Source organism: Sinohyriopsis cumingii, chromosome 5 (genome assembly GCF_028554795.1).
Source record: "Sinohyriopsis cumingii isolate HCF-2022 chromosome 5, ASM2855479v2, whole genome shotgun sequence".
Taxonomy (NCBI): domain Eukaryota; kingdom Metazoa; phylum Mollusca; class Bivalvia; order Unionida; family Unionidae; genus Sinohyriopsis; species Sinohyriopsis cumingii.
The window spans coordinates 93,016,069-93,035,722 of NC_142965.1; the positions used below are offsets into that span (position 1 = coordinate 93,016,069).

At 37.3% G+C, this 19,654-nt stretch overlaps 1 protein-coding gene across 1 annotated transcript in view; it reads left to right on the plus strand.

The window, feature by feature from the left end:
- Nucleotides 1-19,654, plus strand: part of LOC149799772 (uncharacterized) — a 74,466-nt gene that overhangs the window by 12,659 nt on the left and 42,153 nt on the right. Inside the window, exon 6 of the mRNA XM_089959160.1 lies at nt 12,511-12,692. Coding sequence (XP_089815286.1) covers nt 12,511-12,692 — 182 coding nt within the window. The remainder of the gene's footprint in view (nt 1-12,510; nt 12,693-19,654) is intronic.

Below are 19,654 nucleotides of genomic sequence, written 5' to 3' on the forward strand. Positions count from 1 at the left end.
AGGAAATGGTCAATATAATGTTTTGTTTGCATTAACCATGACCTATCATGTTCCATCCATGCACTTTGTAGAGAACGAGTCATTACTAATTAATTAATCAGAATTGACATCAAGAACGATCATATATTAGAATTGATGACAAGAACCATCAGATAACACTGGTCAACAGTGAAATCATTACTGACTTGAAAAGGCCCTAATCTGTAGTATTTTGGTGTGCCGAACACGAATATAACCGTGAAAAATTTGTATTGGCTCTCGTTTTGAAGATATTCATATACCTCATTTTCTATGTTTCACTGTGTAAATTTCTCCAGTAGGACTGCAGCAACATCCAGAATAATGATGTAACATTGCATAATACCATCATGCTCACATCATCCACAGTTGATTGCATCATTTTCTGATGCAATGCAATACTAATGCCATGCGGCTGCTGAAGTAAGTTGACGTCAGCAGTGTACTATACATGTGTAGGCCTATTATACTAATGCCAGGCGGCTGCTGAAGCTGACGTAAGCAGTGTACTATATAAAGCCCAATCAGATAGGTTCAGCATTTAAAATATTTTAGACGTTGTGCGAGACAGTTCAAGCTACTGTTACATAAAACTTATTATTTTATCCATTTACGTACAATAAAGAACAGTAATGCCTCGAAAGTGTGTTAATACCGCGGACAATTTTTGCTATATTTGTGGGGAAGTGACATTTGCCAACCAGAAGAAAAGTATCAATTCTCAAGTGAAGAAGGCATATCATCTTTACTTCGGATGCAAGGTTGGTGACCAAGACAAGCCTTGGGCTCCGCATATATGCTGTGCTACATGTACAACACAGCTTGCACAGTGGTTGAATTGCAAAAGGTCATCAATGCCGTTTGCAGTCCCAATGGTGTGGAGAGAGCCAAGCAACCACCTAAATGACTGTTACTTCTGCTTGGTTCCTCCTCTTTCCGGCGGAATAACGAAGCGAAAGAAGTCGAGAATAGTCTACCCAAACATTCCGTCTGCATTGAGACCAGTTCCACATGGTGAGGGACTTCCTATTCCAGAACCTCCAGCAGAATATTCTCTTGATTCATCTGACGAAGACAAAGGTGAGTCGACCTGTTCTTCTCCTGGTCCATCAGCATGCAGTGATCCAGATTTTCACTGTGGTGCATCATCAACCCCACACAGAATAACACAGGAAGAACTAAATGACCTGATTCGTGATTTGGACTTATCAAAGAACAAGGCAGAATTGCTAGGATCAAGACTCCAACAATGGAATCTTCTAGAAGAAGATGTCACAATTACTGCATATCGAAAGCGCCACCAGCAATTGGAGCCTTTCTTCAGAAAGGAAAGTAATCTGATATTCTGTTCCGATATTGAGGGCCTCATGAATGCTTTAAAAATCACTCATGACCCACAAGAATGGAGACTATTTGTGGACTCTTCGAAACTGAGTCTCAAGGCTGTGCTTTTGCACAATGGAAACATTGTTCCATCTATTCCAGTAGCGTATGCTGTCCACATGAAAGAGACATACGATAACTTAAGGCAGCTACTGAATTCCATTGAGTATAACAAGTACAGCTGGCACCTCTGTGGTGATTTGAAGGTAGTTGCCCTTTTAATGGGACTGCAGCAAGGATATACAAAATACATGTGTTTCTTATGCGAGTGGGATAGCCGAGCAAGGGAAATGCACTACATGAGGAAGGAATGGACTCACAGGCAGAATGTAGCCATTGGAGAGAAGAATATCCAACACCCAGCTCTGGTTGAGGCTCAGAAAATCTTGCTACCACCCCTTCACATCAAACTAGGTTTGATGAAGAACTTCGTGAAAGCCATTGACCGGACTTTGCCAGCATTCCGATACCTGCATGAAAAATTCCCTCGACTCAGCGAAGCAAAGATTAAAGAGGGAGTTTTTGTGGGTCCTCAGATTCGAGAGCTTTTCAAAGATGACCGGTTCAACAACTTGCTGGAAGGTGACGCGAAACAAGCATGGAATGCTTTTCGCCTAGTTTCTACAAACTTCCTCGGAAATGTTAGGGCAGAAAACTATAAGGAACTAGTAGAAGACATGTTGATGAAGTATAAGAAACTTGGCTGCAATATGTCTCTAAAGATTCACTTCCTTCATTCCCATTTGGATTTCTTTCCTAGCAACTGTGGTATTGTTAGTGATGAACACGGCGAACGTTTTCATCAAGATATCACAACAATGGACCAAAGATACCAGGGAAAATGGTCCACTACAATGCTGGCTGACTACTGCTGGACACTCCTCAGAGATGCTCCCGAACAGCTGTACAAGAGACAGGCGAAGAAATCTAAGATGTAGTCAATGACTTGATTTTTTATAGGTAGGCTATTACAGTTGACCTTTTACTATTGGAATGCATTTCGTTATGTAAACATTAATTTCTTGCAGATTACAAAAAAACTAGAGCCAATTTTGCAATTTGACTGTCATATTCGTGTTCAGCACATAAAAATTGATAAGAATTGACTAATTTTATTTCAGTAACATGACTTTTGTAAAAATTTGTTGTCCAGTGTAATAATAATAATAATGAGGACTTTGTATAGCGCCTAATCTTTAGAAGCTGTAAGCGCTTTACAACATTAGACAACACCTATAAGATAAAAAACATATATAATGAGATGATCACAAAGACCAAACACCATGAAATTAGAAAACATAAAAAACATGCTGAAAATATTTAAGGTAGGAAACATTATTAGGTCTGTACGTTTGTTCTTGCAGTCGAAATAAGTGAGTTTTATTAAGACCATTCTTTAATGAGATCACTGTGTTTTTGTGTCTAAGTTCAGTGGGCAATTCATTCCACGTTGCTATGCCCTGGTATGCAAAAGAACGATGTCCATATGACTTTGATTTCATAGTGGGCATAATGAGTATACGATTGTCAGAAGAGGCGCGTAAGTATCTTGCTGATGTGTACACATGGGTGAGGTAGGATAGGTATGTTGGACTGGATTATGTCAGTGAAACGTAGCACAGAGAACAAATTTTGTGTTTTATTCTGGATCGAATGGATAGCTAGTGTATGTACAGAGCAGCGGGGAGGTGTGCTCTGATCGTGATACTCTAGGTATGATCCGAGCAGCTGTGTTTTGAACTTTTTGAAGTTTCCGGAGTAGATATTGAGATGAACCAGACATAATTGAATTACAATAGTCCAGTCTTAAAAGTACTAATGAACACACAAGTGTTTTAGTGGCATCAACTGAAAGATATTTGCAAATGGAGCTGATGCGTCAGAGCTCAAGATATGAAGCCTTGGATATGTTCATGATATGTTGGTGCAATGTGAGAGTACTGTGCAGTGACATCTAGGTTTCGTACTGACTATGTGAATTTAATGTTGGTGTTGCTGATATTTATTGGTTGAGGTAAAGGATGTGAATGATAAAGTCTTTGTGTTGTGATCAGAATGGCCTCAATTTTATCATCATTCATCTGCAGCTTTTCACATGTCATCCATGATTTCACATCAGAAATTCACCTCTCTACACCTTGGATGGTAGCATCAACGTCAGTTGGGTGGCTATATTTGTATATTTGGATGTCATCAGCGTACAATTGGTGAGACCCTGGATGATGATCTATGACACTTGAGAGCGGCTGAATGTATAGAATGAAGAGAACAGGTCCAATTACAGACCCATGTGGAACACCAAAACATAGATCAACTGGGCTGGAGTGTATTCCATTTGCAGACACAATTTGTGTCCTGTTGACCAAGAAGGACTTGAACCACAGTAAGGCTGTATCATGAATGCCAAATACATGCTGGAGACGGTGAAATGCTATATCATGGTCTATCGTGTCAAATGCTGCAGACAAATCAAGGAGGGTGAGCACTGTAATCTTTCCGCTATCCAAAGCAGAGAGAATGTCATTAACTACTTTTAGAAGAGTAGTTTCAGTACTGTGGCAAGGGAGATACGCAGATTGTGCATTGATAAAAAGACTGTTTGAAGTCAGATGAGATAATATAAGCTGGGATAGAACAACCTTTTCTAAGATTTTTTATATGAATGGGAGATTAGAAACTGGGCGGTAGTTCTTTAAATCGTTATGGTCTGGTGTTGGTTTCTTCAGCAGAGGCTTTACAATGGCAGTGTTGAAAAATGATGGGAATTCCCCGGATGAGAGTGGTATTAATAACAGTTAGTGAAGGCAATACTGGATATAAGCACTCAAGAAGCAGTGATGTTGGAATTGGATCGAGTTCACATGATTTTGGTGCACTCTTCATCAGGATTGTGCGTATGAAATCCATAGAGACAGGTTCAAATGCTGCTAATGGTTACAGCTGAAATTCTGTATCCCAACTGTATGGTGATGACGAGTCAATTGAAATTGTGGTGTCAAGGTTATCCCTAATGGTTTCTACTTTGTCACGGAAGAAATCTGCAAACATATCCGGAAGTTCGACTGGAGAGAAGGTAGTTGGAAGTGGTGTAGATTTGTTCCTTGACATTAGCGTGTTAGCAATCTCAAAAGCTCTTTGCTGCTGGAACTTTCCATGATCTTAGTAGTGTAGTGGGCTGATTTCACTGCATGGACTATATTTATGACATTCTTCTTAGCGGCTTCATATATTGGCTTATTAATAGTGAGTCTGCTGGAAAGCCAAAGCCTCTCAGCTTTATTATAAGAATTGATGTCAAGAACCATCTGAAATCAGAAGTGATGTCAAGAACCATCCGGTATCAGAAGTGATGTCAAGAACCATCAGATATCAGAATTAATGTCCAGAACCATCATATATTAGAACTGATGTCAAGACCCATCAGACATCAGAATTGATGTCAAGAACCATCAGATATCAGAATTGATGTCAAGAACCATCAGATATTAGAATTGATGTCAAAAACAATCAGATATTAGAACTGATGTCAAGACCCATCAGATATCAAAATGTCAGGAACCATCTGATATCAGAATTGACATCAAGAACCATCAGATATCAGAATTGATGTCAAGAGCCATCAAATGTCAAACTGACATCAACAACCATTATTGTCTTCAAGAACCTTCAGGTATAAAAATTGACATCAAGAACCATTAGATGCCAGAATTAATGTCAACAACAATAAGATAGCATAATTAATGTCAAATACCACCAGTTGTTATATTTTACAGTATATTTTTATGATCAATTTTGTTGATACAATCCAGTTGTGTGTAGTTGTGTACCATGCAAATCATGGTAACTGCTGGACATGCATCAATGTAATAACCATGCATAGAATCTGCACATTGTTTAATTGATATCAATAAATTTGTTCTAATATTTGGGTTCTTGTCTTTGTAAAAGGATGTGTCTTTACCTTACATAATTAATTATTCAACTTTCTTTTCATAGAGTAAAACTCGATTTTCATTATGTGAGATCATATGATCCCTGTTGCCGTCATATTAATGTTTATCATTTCCCTCTGATTTATTTTATAAATATTGATTATCATTAAGGCAAGAGACATGGGTGTATACTGTAGTTTTTGCTTAAAGGATTTGAAGGGGTCAGATATGGTAATGTTAGAAACAAATTCTATGTAGTTCACACATCTGATACTGATAAAGATTCTGACGCATAGGACTTGGAGTCTGTATTTGTCATCACTTTAAAAGCACTAATTTATACTGTTAATGAACCCTGACTTTGTCTCCATTCTGTAGTTTTGATACACTATTGCCCTGGTGTAAAACTACTAATCTGTTCTGTATAAAGGGCAGTGGTCTTGAGCCCTAGCTTGGGTGACCATTACAAACTGGATGGGTATCTACTTTGTGTTGGATGTTTTTGTTTGCAACTTTTATACCCATTAACAATCCCCCTATATAGATATAAAGAAACTTAACACCATCATGTTTGATGACAAGACCTAATATTTTGTAACAGACTATAAGAGGCAAATGAATATAATTCCTACATGTATAAGGAGAGTGCATTTGTTTTAAACAATTGCAGTTTATGAAAAGATACTTAGAACAATAAAACATGATTTAAGCTACATCTGCTGTGAGTGAACGCCTATTACACTGGTCAACAGTGAAATCATTACTGACTTGAAAAGGCCCTAATCTGTAGTATTTTGGTGTGCCGAACACGAATATAACCGTGAAAAATTTGTATTGGCTCTCGTTTTGAAGATATTCATATACCTCATTTTCTATGTTTCACTGTGTAAATTTCTCCAGTAGGACTGCAGCAACATCCAGAATAATGATGTAACATTGCATAATACCATCATGCTCACATCATCCACAGTTGATTGCATCATTTTCTGATGCAATGCAATACTAATGCCATGCGGCTGCTGAAGTAAGTTGACGTCAGCAGTGTACTATACATGTGTAGGCCTATTATACTAATGCCAGGCGGCTGCTGAAGCTGACGTAAGCAGTGTACTATATAAAGCCCAATCAGATAGGTTCAGCATTTAAAATATTTTAGACGTTGTGCGAGACAGTTCAAGCTACTGTTACATAAAACTTATTATTTTATCCATTTACGTACAATAAAGAACAGTAATGCCTCGAAAGTGTGTTAATACCGCGGACAATTTTTGCTATATTTGTGGGGAAGTGACATTTGCCAACCAGAAGAAAAGTATCAATTCTCAAGTGAAGAAGGCATATCATCTTTACTTCGGATGCAAGGTTGGTGACCAAGACAAGCCTTGGGCTCCGCATATATGCTGTGCTACATGTACAACACAGCTTGCACAGTGGTTGAATTGCAAAAGGTCATCAATGCCGTTTGCAGTCCCAATGGTGTGGAGAGAGCCAAGCAACCACCTAAATGACTGTTACTTCTGCTTGGTTCCTCCTCTTTCCGGCGGAATAACGAAGCGAAAGAAGTCGAGAATAGTCTACCCAAACATTCCGTCTGCATTGAGACCAGTTCCACATGGTGAGGGACTTCCTATTCCAGAACCTCCAGCAGAATATTCTCTTGATTCATCTGACGAAGACAAAGGTGAGTCGACCTGTTCTTCTCCTGGTCCATCAGCATGCAGTGATCCAGATTTTCACTGTGGTGCATCATCAACCCCACACAGAATAACACAGGAAGAACTAAATGACCTGATTCGTGATTTGGACTTATCAAAGAACAAGGCAGAATTGCTAGGATCAAGACTCCAACAATGGAATCTTCTAGAAGAAGATGTCACAATTACTGCATATCGAAAGCGCCACCAGCAATTGGAGCCTTTCTTCAGAAAGGAAAGTAATCTGATATTCTGTTCCGATATTGAGGGCCTCATGAATGCTTTAAAAATCACTCATGACCCACAAGAATGGAAACTATTTGTGGACTCTTCGAAACTGAGTCTCAAGGCTGTGCTTTTGCACAATGGAAACATTGTTCCATCTATTCCAGTAGCGTATGCTGTCCACATGAAAGAGACATACGATAACTTAAGGCAGCTACTGAATTCCATTGAGTATAACAAGTACAGCTGGCACCTCTGTGGTGATTTGAAGGTAGTTGCCCTTTTAATGGGACTGCAGCAAGGATATACAAAATACATGTGTTTCTTATGCGAGTGGGATAGCCGAGCAAGGGAAATGCACTACATGAGGAAGGAATGGACTCACAGGCAGAATGTAGCCATTGGAGAGAAGAATATCCAACACCCAGCTCTGGTTGAGGCTCAGAAAATATTGCTACCACCCCTTCACATCAAACTAGGTTTGATGAAGAACTTCGTGAAAGCCATTGACCGGACTTTGCCAGCATTCCGATACCTGCATGAAAAATTCCCTCGACTCAGCGAAGCAAAGATTAAAGAGGGAGTTTTTGTGGGTCCTCAGATTCGAGAGCTTTTCAAAGATGACCGGTTCAACAACTTGCTGGAAGGTGACGCGAAACAAGCATGGAATGCTTTTCGCCTAGTTTCTACAAACTTCCTCGGAAATGTTAGGGCAGAAAACTATAAGGAACTAGTAGAAGACATGTTGATGAAGTATAAGAAACTTGGCTGCAATATGTCTCTAAAGATTCACTTCCTTCATTCCCATTTGGATTTCTTTCCTAGCAACTGTGGTATTGTTAGTGATGAACACGGCGAACGTTTTCATCAAGATATCACAACAATGGACCAAAGATACCAGGGAAAATGGTCCACTACAATGCTGGCTGACTACTGCTGGACACTCCTCAGAGATGCTCCCGAACAGCTGTACAAGAGACAGGCGAAGAAATCTAAGATGTAGTCAATGACTTGATTTTTTATAGGTAGGCTATTACAGTTGACCTTTTACTATTGGAATGCATTTCGTTATGTAAACATTAATTTCTTGCAGATTACAAAAAAACTAGAGCCAATTTTGCAATTTGACTGTCATATTCGTGTTCAGCACATAAAAATTGATAAGAATTGACTAATTTTATTTCAGTAACATGACTTTTGTAAAAATTTGTTGTCCAGTGTTATGTATGACCCAAATCAAAATGCACAGATCAGTTTTACAGTATAAATATACTGTTGTGAGCAACTACCTGCTAAACACAACCGCTGGTGATTTCATTTGGCAAAATTGATATTTGAACATTATAAGACCAGATAGAGACACTACGGGCCTTTATTCAATCCTTTGTAACCACAAATGCTAAGTAGAGTCTGAACCGAGATGCACAAGGAGATAGTTTAAAAGCTGAGACTGGATTCTGTTTTCGTTAGATTTGTATGGTAAAATGATGCATTCTAATACAATTCATAAATCAGGATCGTTCACTTGTCAGGCAACCATTGTAGTGCCATAGACCGCAACATCCTGATTATAATTAAACATTCCTTCTTTAAAACATTAGCAATCATGACACAAATAGTTCAATGGTTCATATAGATTGTTTATGTTGTGAAATCCCACACATTGGTGATATTTATAACAAGAGATATTCTCACCTTGCTTATGCTGTAACACAACCATTACTGCAATAAATTGTTTGTCTGTGGAGTTAAAGTACATAATGACTGGTGTGAATGAGGTCTTTTCTTTTATTAAATTATTTGTTATTTTAACTGAGTTAATTGTTTAGTTATTGTAAAGGTCTATATTCTTTAATGTTTTACTGATTTTACTGTTATTAAACACCTAGTTATAGATCTTCATCTGGTTACCTCTGTTTATCTCCATCTGGCTACCTTAGTTTATCTCCATTTTGTCATCTTAGTTTGTCTCCATCTGGCTACCCCTGTTCATCTCCATCTGGCTACCTATGTTTATCTTTATCTGGTTACCTTAGTTTAGAACCATCTGGCTACCTTAGTGTATCTCCATTTGGTCACCTTAGTTTATCTCCATCTTGTTACCATAGTATATTTCCATGTGGTTACCTCAGTTTATCTCCATTATGTCTCTTTAGTTTATCTCCATTTTGTCACCTTTGTTATCTCCGTTTGGTTACCTCGGTTTATCTCCATTTGGGCACCTTTGTTTATCTCCATCTGGTTACCTACGTTTATCTACATTTGGTCACCTTAGTTTATCTCCATTTGGTCACCTTAGTTTATCTGCGTTTTGTCACCTTAGTTTATCTCCATTTTGTCACCTTAGTTTATCTGCATCTGGTTGCCTCTGGTTATCTCCATTTTTCCCCTAAGTTTATCTCCATCTGGTTGCCTTTGTTTATCTCCATTTTGTCACCTTTGTTATCTCCGTCTGGTTACCTCGGTTTATCTCCATTTGGTCACCTTAGTTTATCTCCATTTGTTTGCCTTTGTTTATCCCCATTTGGGCACCTTTGTTTATCTCCATCTGGTTACCAAAGTTTATCTCCGTTTGGTCACCTTAGTTTATCTCCATTTGATCACCTTAGTTTATCTCCGTTTTGTCACCTTTGTTATCTCCGTCTAGTTACCTCGGTTTATCTCCATTTGGTCACCTTTGTTTATCTCCATCTGGTTACCTAAGTTTATCTCCATTTGGTCACCTTAGTTTATCTCCATTTGGTCACCTTAGTTTATCTCCGTTTTGTCACCTTAGTTTATCTCCATTTTGTCACCTTAGTTTATCTCCATCTGGTTGCCTTAGTTTATCTCCATTTGGACACCTTAGTTTATCTCCATCTGGCTACCTTAGTTTTCTCCATTTTGTTACCATAGTATATCTCCATCTGGTTACCTCAGTTTATCTCCATTATGTCACTTTAGTTTATCTCTATTTTGTGATCTTAGTTTATCTCCATCTGGCAACCTTAGTTTTTCTCCATTTGGTTGCCTTAGTTTATCTCCATCCGGTTGCCTTAGTTAATCTACACCTGGTTAACTTAGTTTATCTCCATTTTGTCACCTTAGTTTATCTCCATCTGGCTACCTTAGTTATCTCCATTTTGTTACCATAATATATATCCATCTGGTTACCTCAGTTTATCTCCATTATGTCACTTTAGTTTATCTCTATTTTGTCACCTTAGTTTATCTCCATCTGGCAACCTTAGTTTTTCTCCGTTTGGTCGCCTTAGTTATCTCCATCCGGTTGCCTTAGTTTATCTACATGTGGTTACCTTAGTTTATCTCCATTCGGGCACTTTTATTTATCGCCATCTGGCTACCTTAGTTATCTCCATTTTGTTATCATAGTATATCTCCATCTGGTTACCTCAGTTTATCTCCATTATGTCACTTTAATTTATCTCCATTTGGTTACCTTAGTTTATCTCCATCTGGTTGCCTTAGTTTATCTCCATCTGGTTGTCTTAGTGTATCTCCATCCGGTTGCCTTAGTTTATCTACATCTAGTTGCCTTAGTTTATCTCCATTTTGTCACTTTTGTTTATCTCCATTTGGTTACCTTAGTTTATATACATCTGGTTAGTGTAAATACATTTTGTAAGCGTTATCATAGCTGATTTTACGTTTAAGGACAGGATAGGAATGTATTTCCATGAAGTGAAATTTTCAATTGATATTCCACAACGCCAATTGACTACATGGGAACTTAAATAAAAATGATAATGTTATGAGTAGCATTTACAAGTGTAATGTAATTCTTTTATTCACATGAATGCATGTTTTGTAATACATTTATAAAAACAATAAATAAACCAACCAACTATATATCCAGCAACTGTCACTTGCTCAAACTTGTTAAAAGAAACCACTTGTCTTGAGTGACTTTTTTGTTGGCAAAATGGGTTGTCCGTCATGACAGGCTAGGTGATATTTTATTCATGTTTTACAAATGCACAGATCGTCAAAACAAATTTGAATTATATGTTTTGGTATTTTCATTATCCCCTCACCAATTTATTTTCATTGAAATTTTGTCCACCTATGTTCATGTCTGTTCATTAGATTTTTTTATCCAGTTGTTTGTTATGCCCTTATTATCTTGGACCCTATTTCACCTACACTTATGAAAATTTGTATGTTGATGCATGTCAGAGTAACTCAGCCATACCCAAAATTAAGTCAGCTAAATTAACATGACTTAATTTGTACTCCTGAGTACATTCTGTATTTTTAGACATTTGAATGTTACACAATAAGTATCTTGGATTCTATGTACATTCACGTTTGAAAATTTTGGATTCAACCTGACAAAAGCTAGTTGACCATACCAAAACTAGGTCAGTTTGACCTAATAATTTTTGTTTCAGTGACTTTTGTATTTTCAGCTGGTCATTTGCTATAGATTTCAGTACCTTGTTCCTAATTTACCAGTATATGAGCATCGGTATATGGATACATCTTGAAAAATGTATCTCAATAATACAAAAACAAAGGCATTGTAAACCAGCTTTAATGACTGGGTGACTTTTGCATTTTCACTATCCTTTTGAGTGACTTTTGCATTTTAAGCTATCCTTTTGTTACACCGTAAATATTTTTTACCTATATGAAAGACCGCTCCGGTGGCCTAGTGGTTGGAGCGTCCGTCTCGGATGCGGGAGATCGTGGGTTCGATACCCGGTTGAGCGATATCAAAGACTTACAAAAATGGTACTAACAGCTGCCTCGCTAGGCACTCAGCATTAAGAGGTTAGTGTTAGGTCTGGTCGGCCTGGTGACAGGATAATGTGACTGGGTGGGACATCATGCTACATGTCTGCGGCATGATGCCGCAGTGCTAGACATCACTATAAACTGCCACACTGCAGAAATAGTAGCGATATGACTGAAACATTGTTAAAGCTACGTTAAAAATAAAAACCACACACACATGCCTATAAGAAATGAAAACATGCCTGTGATACATCTTAAGGGGAAAAAAAAGGAACTTGACCATACCAAAACTTGGTCCATGTGGCCCAATGTTCATGCTTGAGTTAAATATTAATTTTCAGAAATCCATTCATTACACCTTTAATATGATCATCGTATATCAGTAATAAATATACAGCTTCGAAAGTTCCATCACTTTATCACACAGCCTTGTGACAACTGAAGATGCAGAACAATATAAGCAAATAGTGATGGGATTATCACGATGTCATATCATCACTATGTTCATATTTTAATTGCAGTGGGCTTTTGACAGGAAAGTTTAAACAAGGGGAGACACCAGACAAAACTCAGAGCAGAATTGGATTTGTACACACTGATGAGAAACGAGCTTTGCAGAGTGCCCCAGCATGGAGTAATTATTCTGAGAACAAGGCCTACTGGAACCTTGTAGATGTGATGGGCAAGATAGCCACTAGACATGGTAATTGCACATTATAGAAGATGATTACATTATCAAATACTGTGGCACTATATATGGTAATGATCTGTTGATGTCTTTGCTTGCGTTATCATATATTGACTCACAAGACATGGTAATTATCCATATCAGTATTCGTTTGCATTATTAGACACAAGACATAGTAATTTGTTATTGTATTCTTGTTTGCATGACCATTAACTGTAGAACAATGCATCATAATTACCCTTTATAATCTTTCCTTGCATTATCAGATACTAAGGCACAAAACATGGTAATTATTCATCATGGTCTTGCTTGTAATTTCAGATTGTAAAACAGAAGACATAGTACTTGTCCCTTATGGTCTTGTTTGCATTAGCAGATGATGAGACAATAGATACATTAATTATCTATTATAGTCAAGCTTGCATTATCAGATACTAAGTTACAAGACATGGTAATTATCCATTATTGTCTTGCTTGCAGTTTGAGACAGTGAGAAACAACTTGTATCCATTATTGTCTTGTTTGCAGCTTGAGACAGTATGATACAACTTGTATCCATTATTGTCTTTGTTTCATTAGCAGATTGTGAGGCACATAATCCTCTAGCAATGGTGCCATCATTCTGGCCATCAGTTTTATGTTTTCTTATGATTGTCTGGTAGTTTTAATAGCATCAAACAATTTAAATACCCTGACAACGCCCTGAATGGAATACTACCTTTTCATTAGCCAACTGAAAATAAGTTGTAAATAAATATAGGTCTTCATTTTATTTAACCAATGAGAGAACAGTATTATATTCGGCGCTTTGTTCTTGGATATTACGTGGGCGTGATCAAGGCCATGTTAAGCGGTACCGTTGGAAAATTATTTGGCATTCCTTAAAGGAATGATATTAAGTTAAACTTTTGATAAGGATACACAGTCGAATGCCTAAGATAAACATCGGTTCCAAATGTATTAAGCTATGCAAAGTGTAGCTTGAAATGTCAGTGTTTATTCTTAAATAGGTTGCGCGAGCATGCAGACAACTGTCCTCTCTTGTAGTTATTATATAATACATGTGTGAGAGGACAATTTTAATCAACGATACGGGCCCCTGTGGTCGTATGAGCACACAGAATCTCACAAGTCATTTTCAAATATTGTAGGGAAATAAAATGTTAAATGAAAATCGTATACTGGTTGCAATAAATACAAAAACGAAAGAGCACAAACTTCTCTATATTTATTCAGAGACCTACTTCCGGAGTTTTGTTGTATCACGTGACTACCACGTAGACATGTGCTCTCTCGCGTAGGGAGCATACGAGGCATGGAACCAGACTAATCTGCTTGAAAAATCCGACTGGCAAGGTTTCTTGTAGTTGTTCTCGAAATAAATATGTTGAGAATTATATGTTCCTTCTGGCTTTTACAAAAGATATCAGACTTTCATTTAACATACTTGAAAATTTGTACAACGACATTAAAAAGGAGTTTGTTGTTGATATCACGTGACTATTGGACTTCCAATGTCGTTGTTTGAGAGTTGTGAAGTCATGTGACTATTAACACAAATGGCGAGTACCGGGTCAGGTTTAATCTATGCCGAGTTTCGTCTAGTCTGTCAACTGATTAAAGACATAACGAATATAATACTTGACATTTTTGAGAAAATAAATAGTTTTCCTATCGATTTCATGCAGGTATAAGTCATTATAACATAGTATAAATTTACTAGGCCCGCTGGTAAGCTATCTTACGGTGGCGGCAGATTCCAAATTTTGTATATGTAATTGCCCTGAACCCACACTCCATCATAAATGTCCAAATGTGAAAAATTCAGAGGAAACCCGGAGTAGAAAAATGTTGAATCTTTGAGCTGAACTTTGGTGCGAAACTATTACATAGTGACATGTAGCTTGAAGCATTGGTTTCAGATCGCAAGAGAAATTGGCAATTGTCGTCCCTTTTATTATATATTAAGAAACGACAAGAGCCCATATATCGATACAGGTTTTGGGACTGGTTTATTGAACTACAAGAAGACAAGATGATTTTACAGAAACTTCAGTCTTTGTTTATACAACAATATGTAATTTTGAAGGTCTTTTGTCAAAATTTAAATAAACCCTTTTGTAAATGTCTTTATATGATGGAAATTTTAACCAAATCATCTTAAAGAGTTTAGGTTGGTTGAAAAATTTTGTTTGATATTTTTTGGCACACATAAATTCAAGGCTAAACTTTTTTCATTACAAGATAAGATTCTAATAATTTGAATTCATTGTGGTTTTTGTCATACTGTGATAGGAAATGCTTACTTTGTATAACATGCACATATATTGCTCTAGAATTCTTTGGAATTAAAGGTTTATAAGGAAACAAAAAATTTTTTGCTCATTATGTTGTTTCCACGTAGCAACATAATACAGGTCAGCAAAGTAAAGTTAGGATTTGTATTCTGTGCATTGAAATGTCTTTAAATGCCAGTTTATAGGAATATAATAAGATTTGTTTCGTGTGACTCATTTTGTGGTTTGGTACATTATCATCTTTTCTGACATATATATTTTTTCGAGTCTTGAAAGAAAAACATCTTCAGATTTGAAAAATGCATGTTTTATAATCCAAAATGCTCTTTAATTCCATTCAGTAATGGTCATATGTTAACCTTGAAAAAATTCATTTCATCTTGGAAAAAAACCTGGAAATGACCTGGACATTTATATTTTGACAAGTGTGGGAACCATGAACATGATACATTTTATTTCATCTTTGTAATTCAGTGTATTTTAGCTTCTATCACTGTAATATGATAGATTTTAACTTCTGTCTGTAATTTGCTACATTTAAACCTGTTCCTCTGTAATTTGCTACATTTTAATTACTGTCTCTGTAATTTGCTACATTTTAATTACTGTCTGTAATTTGATACATTTTAACTTCTGTCGTTGTAATTCAATAATATGTAACCTTCAAGTGTTTTACATACGAACTTTCAACCATTTCATCGTAACAAATGGACAGTTATTTTCTTCACGATACTATTCCTCAAAAGTAAGTACTCATTATTAATTAATTTTAGTCCTAGCTTCTTTTCATTTCCTCCCCGCTGCAATCTACCAACATTTTCCAGTTTGGTCAATTAAATTTGTCGTGGAATTTCATAATATTGTTTTTAATATGATTCCATGGCATTATATTTACACATGGTTCCACCAGACTAATGCAATAATTTTTTACTTGACTGTATTTTTGGCCATTTATGTAATGGGTTTGGGATTACCCTCTTGGATAATGCCCCTGGGGCAAGGAAATTCTGCCCTTGGGTGATTGCATGGGAACTGACTCCTAACCTATAACCATGTATACCGTGTATACTCACGTATAAACCCATTCGCGTATAAGCCGAGCCCCCAAACTGAACAGGTATAAACACTTAAAAGTGCATGACCCGCGTATAAGCCATCCTACAACTCCGAGACATATCAAGATGCACAAGGTAAGTTCTAAATGCATTTATTTAGGCAAAGTTATATTTAAACAATTACATGTGTACTTATCTCGAGGTTGGCGTGCATGCTTATTAAAAAGAAAACGTATATACTTGTTTGAAAAAAGTAATTTATTTTATTTTTTGGTTTCTTATTGTTCCTGCCCAATTTATATTTGTCTTTAATTTGATAGAACAATGACAAGAATTTAACAATCACGAGTTGCTGTAACACTACCTCTCCCTTTTGACTCGATTATTGCTTGTTTATGCATCATTGCACTGGACATTTTATATCAGTGCATTGGTAATTACATTTTCACTTTGCTTTGAAATTGTAAATACCTAACTCATTAAAATGTATCCCAGTATGCCAACACAACGAACAAACAATACGGTTCGATGCTAATACCGTAAAAGCGGAGTTGTAGTTTACTCTGATTAAGTCTCAGCATTACGAGGTTAGTGTTAGCACTGGTCGGGCTGGTGTCAGGATAATGTGACTGGGTGGGACATCATGCTACATGTCTGCGGCATGATGCCCCAGTGCTAGATATCACTATAAACTGTCACACTGCAGACATCGTAGCAATATGACTGGAAAATTGTTAAAGCTACGTTAAAAATCCAAAACGCACACACACACACACACACTTTGATGTAAGTGACCTTACACCATACCTGTCAACATTCACGCCGGGAGGAAAAACTCCTGATTTTTGGTGTTGCTGCACGCCTACCTCCCGATTTCATAAGATCGTTCAATGTTAGCAGAGAACTCTCGATTATTACATTATGTCTTAGATTTTCATTTCTTCTAAACAAGAAAAGTCCTACATGTTCCGTTGTATCACCTGTGAATTATTGTTGTGACGAAATAATTACTTTACTATAAATAATTCGCTTCTTCAATAAATAGAATGTTAAGTTTAAACACTATTCACGTAAATTAATGATTTTTTTTACCTCTACAATAATAAAAAATAACAATATAAACAAGAACAAAAAAGTAAACCACAACAATAAAATCGTGCACAATTAATTTCAATCCCAAGAATGATCACTACGGATGATAGTAGTGAATGGGGATCCTATAGGGTCCAAGGGACTTATCATTAAAAATACCCTTGGGAACATATAGGGTCTATGTAAATTTAACATGGAGAAAAATCGTGGGAACATATAGGGTCTATGGGAATTAACATGGCCAAAAACCCTGGGACAATATAGGGTCTATGGGAATTAACATGGCCAAAAACCCTGGGACAATATAGGGTCTATGTAAATTTAACATGGCCAAAAAAACCCTTGGGACTGTATAGGGTCTATGTAAAATTGAAACAGGGAGGGTCTCTATTTTTTAAAAAAAAAAAATAAAATAAAATAAAAAAAGGGGTAGGCAATTCAAAGGCTATCTCTTTTCGAGAAATATGGGGGCCCTGAAAAGGGCCTTTGGTTTATGTTAATATGCCCTTAACATAAAGGGCATTTGCGACATCTTCTTGTCCTCAAACTTCGTCTTACAGCAGGGCCATACATCAGAGTCCTCTTGAGGCAACCTTGTCTCTCTATATAGACTCTTCTTATCCACAGGCTGCTGCTGGTCCTGTGGACAACGGTCCACTTGGATCGGACATACATGAGCATGTCCGTCCTGAACATCATTGTTGACACAAGGGTTGAAGATTCAACGTCGGTCCACATGTTGAGGCTCCGAGAATAGGTGAATCAATGCAGTGAACTGCGCTTATTTATAGGGACAGAAAGGATTGAAACGGATTGAGTTCATTCACCAATCCGAACACGCGTTACAGAATTCAGTCAGCCCGCATCCAATCCGAAGAGAGCAGTCTGTGACGTCACGTAGTCAATATAGATTCGCTAGCGCTTGTGTGTAGTCAATCTATGCGACAGTGATTCAACATGACGGAAACTCAGAAAACGATCCAATGGGGTGCACAAGCAGGGGAGACCGCCCAAGGGAACCCGGACTTACTTTCAGAAGAGGTGAATTGGGATTTTGTGGATTTTCTCTCCTCGCAAGAATTTGTTCCGGAACCTGTGTTACCTTCTTCATTACCGCAAGTGGAGAATTTTAGACAGAGACAGAAAGAAGAATTGGAGAAATTTATGCAACGACAAAAGGAAGCCGAACAAGTTTTTCTCCTACAGCAACAGCAGCAAGAAGAAGAGGTAAGAAAAAAACAACAGCAGCAACAGCAAGAAGAAGTAGCAGCAAAGAAACAAGAGGGTGAAAATCAAACGGTCACGGTACTGTTGGACATTTTAGAGGAGTTAAGAAGTCTGAAACAAATGTAAGCCTACCGTACCACCCTTAGTGATTTCAACCCAATCATCAACATTACGCAGTTCAGAAGTAGGCCTTGGCCGTGGCAAAGGCATAAGGCAGTTAAAGTTGATTGGTTAAACTCACCCCTGCACCGAAATAAAAAAGGCCCTTTTCAGGGCCAGTCACATTTCTCGAAAAGATATACAATTTCAATTTGCCAATAACTCAAAAATAAACCCCACCCATTTTACCCTTATGGTACGTGTCTGTGTATGAGTGCGTGAGTGTACGTTCTTATTTTAAAATCATAACTCAAAGACTCTTACCTTATATCATTCATTTATTCTTTTATCCATTTTTTACAATCCAATTCACAATTCACAACACAACACTTTAATAAAAAGTTCATTGACTTCTTCTTTTTCCTTGTTTAGTCTCTCTGTTTTTTGAATTTCTTCACCGTCTTTTCCTCATTTTCTTCCCTTCTTCTTTTCTTCTTCTCCTGTTTCTTTGCCTCTTGTAAATAGAATTGTCTTTTTTCTTCCTCTTCCTCCTCTGAAGAATCCCTCTCTTCTTCCGAAGAATCCCTCTCTTCTTCTGAAGAATCCTTCTTTTCTTCTGACTCCTCTTGTTTCTTTTTTGGGCAATCTGGAGACCAATGTCCTTTTTCTTTACAATAATAACAGGTATCTTGACTTTTGTCTTTTTTAGTCCCTGTTTTTGTTCTTTTTTGACGGTCTGGACACTCTGAAGACCAATGCCCTTTCTTCTGACAGATATAGCAAGTATCTTGACTTTTATCTCGAAAGGAAGGAGAGTAGTCCGTAGGCTGGTCTGAAGAGAATTTTCTAATGACCCCTCGCAAAGCTCTGACGAAACGTTCCATCTGGTTAGTCTCTTCCATCGTTGTGCTCGGCTTGAGAGTGAAATGAATAGTGAAAGGATAAGACACACACCCTTTTATATACCCTGGTCTGCTATGACTATAAAGTAGCTCATGGTGTTTGAACTTGAGTCATTTGACTTTTTGCTTTTAAGATGAAACGATCCCATTCATTCGAGAAGAAAGAAGAAGAAAGTAAGAGGCAGAAACGTGATCTATCGCCTCGAACCAGGGCTGAAATCTTGGCACAAATTCATGCCAGTGATTTTGAAGAGGACATGAGTGAACCAGAATTTGAAACCTCTAAACCAAGTTCACCACCCTTA